We start from the raw sequence: 8,782 nt of genomic DNA on the forward strand, positions 1-8,782 counted from the left end.
ACTCGCTTGAGCCCAGGAGTTGGAGGTTGCTGTGAGCTGCGATGCCATGGCACTCTACCCAGGGGGACAGCTTGAGGCTCTGTCTCAAAAAAAATAAAAAAATTAAAAAAAAGAAACTTGGGGATGGATTAGAATCAATTGGGACTCCTTTGGGGTCTGAACACTTAGATGTATAGAAATGCCAATAACTTGGATAGAGAAGCCTGGGTAGAAAAGTTCTGTTTGATTTGCCTCCCAGGTGTTCAAGAGGACATGCTCAGATGGGGTGATACGTGAGTCTGGAGCTCAGAGGAGAGACTGGGACTAGAAATATGTATCTAGAAATCCTCCACAGACAGGAAACATTTACAGCCCTGAGACTGCTAAAGACCCCCCAGGCAGAAAGCGTAGGTAATGAAGAAGTAAGAATAGGAAGCTGAAGCGGGGTCAATAAGGTAGACGGAGCGAGCAAAGAAGACTGAGAAGGAACAGCCAGGAAGGCCGAGGAGCCACACTGGAGGAAAGGGCATATCAGGAAGGAGAGAATGTCAACGTGAGGGGGAAAATCAGATAAGAGCAAAACTGACCACAGGAGTCGGCAAGATGGAGGCCCAACGCAGGCCCTTCCAGTAAAGCTGTGAAGACAAAGGCTTCCCAGACGGGATGAGTGCACAGGGACAGGAGTGGGGACGTGTGGCTCATAGACAGGTATCTCTTTCCAGGAATTTAAAAGACGGGGGCACGGGAGAAGACAAAGTAGCCCAAGGGGACTCTGGGCTCAGAGAAGGTCTATGTATTTTTTTTTTCTTTTCAGTAACATGCTCGGCAGTGCTGTGAATAATTCTATATCTATTGGGGGGAAGTGATGATTAGGCAAGAAGGGACAGGATTAGGGCGGCGCTGTGGCTCAGAGGAGTAGGGCACCAGCCCCATATGCCCCCGGTGGGGGGTTCAAACCCAGCCATGGCCAAAAAAAAAAACCTGCAAAAAAAAAAGGGACGGGATTAATACACAGGTTCCAGGATGGCAGGCTGACACCCAAACAGGGACAGGAGGGAAAGTGGAATACGTGGGAGGCTGGGGGATTCGGGGGTGGGAAGTCCTCATCGGATGACTTTTAATTTCTTGGTGCAGTAAGAATCAAGAAGCTAATATTCAGTATTCACTCAGAGTGTAGGTTGGGAGAGGGGGCGCCAGTCTGAAGAAGGAAAAGGAAATGAGTGGAAAGTGAATTTTCTAGGGGTCCCTGGGGGGACAGCCATTCCTTTTCCCCTGATAGAACCCACTCCTCAGCGCTTGCAACAGAATGCAAATTAAGGATGTTACTGAGAAAGAAAGAGTAACAAGATATCTTTTTTTTTTAACGGTATAAAATATTCTAAACATTTAAAACATCTAGAAGGTATGTAGCCATCACCTACAGACACGCTACCCAGATTTCATCAATGTTTGTTTCAGGTACGTTTTTAAGAAATAAAACGTGACAGCCAGAGCTGCAGGCCCCTTAGCGCCTCTCCACTTCCATACCCTTTCTCCCCCCCCCCAAAGTTCACTACCTAATGACAGAAAGCATCAGCATTTCACAGCTCTGGGGTGACTTTGTTAATCCAAGTGCTGATATTCAATATGTACCTGTTATCTGGGTTGTCAGGGAGATGACCACAGGAAGTGCCGAGGACAAAGCCCGGAGGCTGACACTGTAGTTGGTGCCCGGATGCAGGTCCAGGCATAGCTCGGGATTCTGGCTGCTGGTCGTGATATTAAAGATCGTTTCGTGGGCAAAGTCCGTCTGATACCATCTCTGGCCCCAAATGTGGAACTGAAACACAAAAACGTTCACTGTGTGAATTGCTGGCTTAAGCAGCTCCGAATGCCTGGACATCTGCCCTTTGTCGTGAGTTTTCTTCTTTTCTCCTTATTTATGCCAGTGTTTCTTCAAAAAGTGAAGTGGACCCATAAACAAATAGTAGAGTGGTGATACCATAAATATTGTATGCAGAGTATTAGTATAATAAATATGTTTCTAAGTAAAAATGCACAAAAGGCTGAGGCTCCAATACTGGCCACTTTCTCTTTCCTGCTCTCATATACAAGGTGATCATAACGTTCATGTGCAATTTTAAATTGCAGCTCATCCCAAGGTCTTTCTCTCTCTTACTCACAATTACATCTAGCTTCAAAAGTCCCCCTGCCTAAGCCAGGTGCAGTGGCTCATGCCTGTAATCCTAGAACTCTGGGAGGCTGAGGCAGATGGATTGCCTGAAATCAGGAGTTTGAAACCAGCCTGAGCCGGAGGAAGACCCCGTCTCTAAAAATAGCCGGGCATTGTGGCGGGCACCCGTAGTCCTAGCTACTTGGGAGGCTAAGGCAAGAGGATCTCTTGAGCTCAGGAGTTTGAGGTTGCTGTGAGCTATGACGTCATAGCACTCTACCAAGGACAACAAAGTGAGACTCTGTCTCAAAAAAAAAAAAAAAGGCCCCCTGCCTGTTAATCCCAGCACTTTGGGAGGCTGAGGGGGAAGGAACATTTGAGCCCTGGAGTTGGAGATTACAATGAGCTATGACTGCGCCACTGCACTCCACCCTGGGTGACAGAGCAAGATCTTGTCTCAAATATATATATATACATGGCTCTTTCAAGTCCCCACTCCAAGATGACAAAGAAAAGAAGGAACAATGGTCATGCCAAAAAGGGCTGTGGCCATGTACAGCCTTTTCTCTGCAGGAACTGTGTCCAATGCGTGCCTAAAGACAGAGCTATGAAGAAGCTCGTCACTCGGCGCACAGGGGAGGCCGCAGCTGTCGGGTGTTTCTGAAGCGAGTGTCTTCAATGCCTATTGCTTCCCAAGCCCTGTGTGAAGCTGTATCACAGTGTGAGTTGTCCTGCTCACAGCAAGGGAGTCAGGAGCCTTGCTTGGGAAGCCGCCAGGACTGAACAGCCCCACCCTGATTGAGACCAGCGGGTGCCACCCTGCAACTTCCACCAAAGCCCGTGTACGGAGGTGAGTCCTTGAGGACTGAAGGAAAACTGTCCTTTGGGAAAAAATAAAATGGAACTTATGTTTCAGTTAATATATATTTATATATTAATTTAATAATATTATGTATATACAATAATAAATTATACATAAATTATATATTAATTTATAACGTGTATATGACATATATTTATATACATATTCCTCTTCATATTCCCCTTTACTTTCTAGGCAACACCTCCAGACCTTGGTCAGAGACCCTGGGAAGGACAGAGACATGTATGTATAAACCACTGGATTCCTCCCGTTAACACGGGCTGAGCAGGGACAGCACCCAGACATGGGCACAAAGTAACACTGGTGGCTTTCTCACATGTCCCTAAGGAGTCTGTCTTCAAATATGCCATTTTCTTACTTCTTACTGCAATTGTCACAGTAAAGCTTCTATTACTAATGGTAGCTACAGAAGTAGCTATTTAGGTTTGTGGATATTTTTTAAACCTCCCACGGAGATAAACATCCATACAGCCCACTTTGGTAACTTACTAAATACATTTCCTCAGCATCGGCTGTCTTCCTGCTTCTCCACCTCAAGCAGGTTTCATTAAATCCTGAAATGTTACTGATGGTCTGTTTTACTACAAGAGAGAAGACATGAGAAGTCAGTTTACACCCTATACCAAAAAACACTACCTTTTCATTGAGCCATTTCCCAGGATAAATGTTTACGTAGGATGACTTCTGCAGTGTTTTAATTTAGAAATCAGTAGTAGCAATCTCAAAGATATAGCACTCTTGTGTTTAGGTAAACTCAGTCCTGATGAAAGACTTAAGATTCAAAGATACATAATCACGGCTCGGCGCCTATAGCTCAACCGGCTAAGGTGCCAGCCACGTACACCTAAGGTGGCGGGGTTCGAATCCCCAGCCCGGACCCGCCAAACAACAATGATGGCTGCAACCAAAAAATAGCCGGGTGTTGTGGCGGGCGCCTGTGGTCCCAGCTACTTGGGAGGCGGAGGCAGGAGACTCGCTTGAGCCCAGGAGTTGGAGGTTGCTGTGAGCTGTGATGCCACGGCACTCTGCCCAGGGGGATAGCTTGAGGCTCTGTCTCATAAAAAAAAAAAAAAAAAAAAAAAGATACATAATCAGAAGATCCCTCTTTTAAAAATGTCTGTTTCTTTAGGCTAAAATTGTAATTCACTGTCCTGGGCTGTGGGTTCCCTCATTTATACAGATAAACATGAGTTTGAAATTCTGAGCTGAAAGTAATATCTCAGCAGAGAATTGCTGCTCCTTGAAGATCTGAAAGAAGCTCTCCCAAATAATTAGGTTTTTCATGATGAAAAGCAAGGGAGAAAAGGGTTCTCTTGGCTTCAGCTTCCTCATCTCTTATGATCAAAGAAGCTTTTCTCGGCCTCTGCTCAGTTTCATGATAATCAACCTAAAATTAGTTCAGATCTGATATAATCTAATGTACAAGGAAACATCCCCAAGTAGTCAATAAAAACTACTTATTCAAAACTCTGACATCAGAGGTTACTTTCTTCCACAATGATCTCTGTCTCTGAAGTGGAAATAATACAATAGGCATGCTAAGAAGTTTCACAGAAACACTGTGATGGTGACTGAGTGATAAAGACAACTCCCAAATTACCTGAAGAAAGCAAGTGCCATGGCAGGCAAGCCTGAATTGTGCAACCCCCTGGCCTGACAGGTTCCTATGAATGAAGCCAAGCTGGTGGACATGACCCCTCTCTACACACTGGGCAGGTCTGCACAGAGAAAACCTGAACCACAGGTCACAGGCTATACTTTAAATGTTGCAACGCAGAGCAGGTAAGGAAAAGGACAAGTGCAGATGAGTCAGGGTAAGGCAACCCCACCTCTGGGTGCAGAAGATGTATTTAGAGATAAGTTGTAGTGGTTCACGCAACCTCATATTTCTTAAACTTTCAAATGCAAATACCTCCAATAGTATTAACAGTTCCAGACCAGGTGCAGTGGCTCACGCCTATAATCCTTGCACTTTTGAGAGGCTGAGGTGGGAGGACTGCTTGAGGTTAAAAGTTCGAGACCAGCCTGAGCAGAAGAAAGGAGATCACCCTTTCTCTACAGAAAGAAAGTCAGAGAGAGAAAGAGAAAGAAAAAAAGAAGGAAAGAAAGTTTAGCTAGGCATGGTGGTGCACGCCTATAGTCCTAGCTGCTCAGGAGGCTGAGGGAGCAGGATCCCTCAAACCCAGGAGTTTGAAGTTGCAGTGAGCTATGATGACACCACCGCACTCTACCTAGGGCAACAAAGTGAAACCTTGTCTCAAAAATTAATTAATTAACTGGTTAATTAATTAAAATAAGTAGTTTCACATTATACAAAAAGGTAGAAAGTTCCCTAACTCATTCAATATGAGTAATACAGCAGCATTGTCAGTAAAAAGAAAAACTTGAAGGGGAAAATTACCTAAATATCTATCCATAGTGGGTAAGTTAGCAAAGTAGGGGGAATACTGTATTCCATATCGGTATGTCCACAGAATGTTGTAAAGCCAAAAATTAAAAAAATAAAACAAAACAGCAAGATAAGAATGGGCTGGGCACAGTGGTTCATGCCTATAATCCCAGCACTTTGGGAGGCCGAGGATGTCTTGAGGTCAGGGATTCAAGACCAGCTTGGGCAACATAGAGAGACCCAATTTTACAAAAAGTAGAAAAAATTAGCTGGGCTTGGTGGCACACACCTATACACTCCCAGGAGGCTGAGGCAGGAGGATCACTTGAGCCCAGGTATTTGAGGTGACAGGGAGTTATGATCATGCCACTGCACTCCAGCCTGGGCCACAGAGTGAGACAACATTTCTTTTAAAAAGAGAAAAGAAAAATGCTACGTATATAATGATTCCATATATCTCCCTTCTCTTATTCATTTTTAGATGGATAAAAATGAATTCTCTCTTTCTTTTTCCTACCCACTGGGCAAATCTAATCTAGAATCCTGAAGTTGAAAAACCAGGCCTGTAAGAAGGTCTCAGAAAAGAGAAGATTTGGCTCCTAGTTCATTGAATTCTTTGAAACTTTGTTTCTTCTTCATTTATACAGGGAATAACTCTGGGCAACATTAATCATCATTTCCTCTCTGCCCCCCTGGTATCCTGCAATTACCTCAATTACACTTTATGCAATTAACTACTGTTCCTTGTCTATCACCCCTACAGGAGTGAAAGCTCTCTGAGGGGAGAGCCATGTCCCTCATCTTTGTATTTCCAGTGACCAGGACAGTAGCAGGCACAGCATTCCTGATTATTTAAATGTAAACAATCAGCAATAAGAAGAAAGCTAAGCAGCTGGTGTTGCATCAACCCAATGGAATAGAAGTATTCTGAAGAAGACATGGTTTCCACCCATAACCTGCTTTTAATCCAGGAGAGGAGTTATAATCTGTAGAACAAAAATACAAGGAAGGATATAATACATGTCATAAGGTATATTTATTTCCTAAATATATGAATTTATGAACTAAAGAAGAGAGAGGGGGTTCCAGGTAGAAGAAGTAGCATGAACAAGGACATGGAGGTAGAAAAGACTGAAGAATGTACAGTAGATAACATATGTCAGCTCGGCACCTGTGGCTCAAATGGCTAAGGCGCCAGCCACATACTCCCAAGGTGGCGGGTTCGAATCCAGCCCAGGCCAGCCAAACAACAATGACGGCTGCAACCAAAAAACAGCTGGACATTGTGGCAGGTCCTGTGGTCCCAGCTACTCGGGAGGCTGAGGCAGGAGACTCGCTTGAGCCCTGGAGTTGGAGGTTGCTGTGAGCTGTGATGCCATGGCACTCTACCCAGGGGGACAGCTTGAGGCTCTTGTCTCAAAAAAATATGTCTGTAATCCCAGCTACTCAGGAGGTAGAAGTGGTAGGACGCTGAGCCCAGGAGTTTGAGATCAGCCTAAGCAACATCATGAGACTCTGTTTCAAAACAATAACAACAATGAAAACAATATATGATAGATCAGAGTTGTAATTACCATGGATAATAGCTGCCCCTTAAATCTAAATCCCTCCACGTCCTCCAAAATATTCTTTGGATTAGCAATCTTCTTGCAAATGAAACAACGCAAACCATATGGCGTCATCAAAAATGGAACACAGAGAACACTACCAACTGTAAGCTACTGTTAAATAGAGCACTAAAGGCCCAAGGCCAGCAAAGCTATCTCTCGCCCTTGCACAAGTCTTTGTGGAGAGTGAGGGCTCTCAGCAGGCTGTACAAAAGGGAGAAGAGGGAAACAAAGGGCCCTAGAGTGAGTTGGATTTGCTCCCAGAAAGAGCAATTCTACCTCAAATGGGAAAGTACTAAGAAAGAGACCTGGAATAGTCAGAGCACTGAGTGCAAGGAAAGGCTAAAAAGCCCAGGAGGTGTCAGATGGTGGCAAGAGAACAGCACAGCTTCTGGGAAGGGAGAGTGAGGAGGAAGGAAGAGGCTCCCTTTGGAGACTAAGTGGTGATGGGCAAAAGAAGCAAGAGAGAAATGTAAGATCCTACGAAGCACAAGAGAATCTAAAGCTAGAATGCACAACTCATCCCCACCCCTATCAAAGAAACAAAAATCCTTTAAAGAAACTGCAATTTATGCAGCGACAGAAGAGGGCGCTCTTAACCTAGAAACCTTGCGAACCATGGTGTCAGAATAGACAAAAGCAGTCTTCATCTAAAACAAAAAAGTATAATCAAAATATTTCGGCTTGTGAAAAGCTCTAAAGGCTGACTAGAAAAGAAAAACTGTAAATAATCCAAAATAAATGTCCTCAAACAAGCATTTGGAGATATGATGAAAACACCTTGAACCAAAAAGTTAACAACAAAGCTAGACAAAACCTAGGGAGGAAACGAAACAGAAGGGAAAGAAATGAAAATATGAAACAATGTAAGAAATAAAGATTAAATTTCCTGGTGCCTAAAGAAGGACAGATTAGAATGAAATCTAATCAGGTGCATTGAAAAGTACAGGGACACAACCAAAACGAATGAAAACCAGAAAAAGGACAAAGGAACAAAAAAATAAAGTGGTTGGAATGGAATATAGGCAAAGATCCAATATATGTATAATTAAAGTCTCTGAAGAAGAAAAACAAAACACGGAAACAGAATTAACATTCAAGGCCGGGCTCAGTGGCTCAGGCCTGTAATCCTAGCACTCTGGGAGGTGAGGCCAAGGAGGGTGGATCACGCAAGCTCAGGAGTTCAAGACCAGCTGGAACAAAAAAAAATAATAATAAAAGTAAATTTAAAAAATCTGTCTAAAGACAAGCCTGAACAATAGTGAGACCCCATCTCTACTAAAAATAGAAAAACGGAGGCAAGAGAATTGTTTGAGCCCGAGAACTTAAGGTTGCTGTGAGCTATGATGCCCACAGCACTCTAGTCAGAGCACCAGGGAAACTCTGTCTCAAAAAAAAGAATTAACAGTTAAAACTATAATCCAAGACAACTTTACAAAAATAAAAAGATCTGAATAGAAATACCAAAAAGGTATATCAGGTACCTGAGAAAGCTGGCCCCAAACAATCAACTCCCAAACTATGAGATCCAACTTTAAAGATAAAGAAAAAAATTCCACTGGCAGTCTCATACGGGGGCAAAAAATAAAAATAAAAAAATAAAATCCTCAGGGTCTCCACTCAAAGACATGAACAAATAAGACCCAAGGCAAAAGAATTAAGCTGCATCACACTTCTCAAAAACTATGTAAAAAGCACGGCAACTAATGAACTGAATTCTTTTTTTAATTTTTTATTTTTACTTATATTATTTCTTTTTTTTTTTTTTTTTT

General features: G+C 43.2%; 1 protein-coding gene across 1 annotated transcript in view; it reads right to left on the reverse strand.

Moving 5' to 3' along the window:
• The window catches only part of SUSD1 (sushi domain containing 1), a 125,616-nt gene that overhangs the window by 35,848 nt on the left and 80,986 nt on the right, over nt 1–8,782 (reverse strand). The window contains exons 11-12 of the mRNA XM_003785222.3: nt 3,504–3,595; nt 1,612–1,798 (exon numbers count right to left, since the gene is read on the reverse strand). Of these exons, the coding sequence (XP_003785270.1) occupies nt 1,612–1,798; nt 3,504–3,595 (279 nt within the window). The remainder of the gene's footprint in view (nt 1–1,611; nt 1,799–3,503; nt 3,596–8,782) is intronic.

Source organism: Otolemur garnettii, unplaced genomic scaffold (genome assembly GCF_000181295.1).
Source record: "Otolemur garnettii isolate 467f Iridium unplaced genomic scaffold, OtoGar3 scaffold00014, whole genome shotgun sequence".
Classification (NCBI taxonomy): domain Eukaryota; kingdom Metazoa; phylum Chordata; class Mammalia; order Primates; family Galagidae; genus Otolemur; species Otolemur garnettii.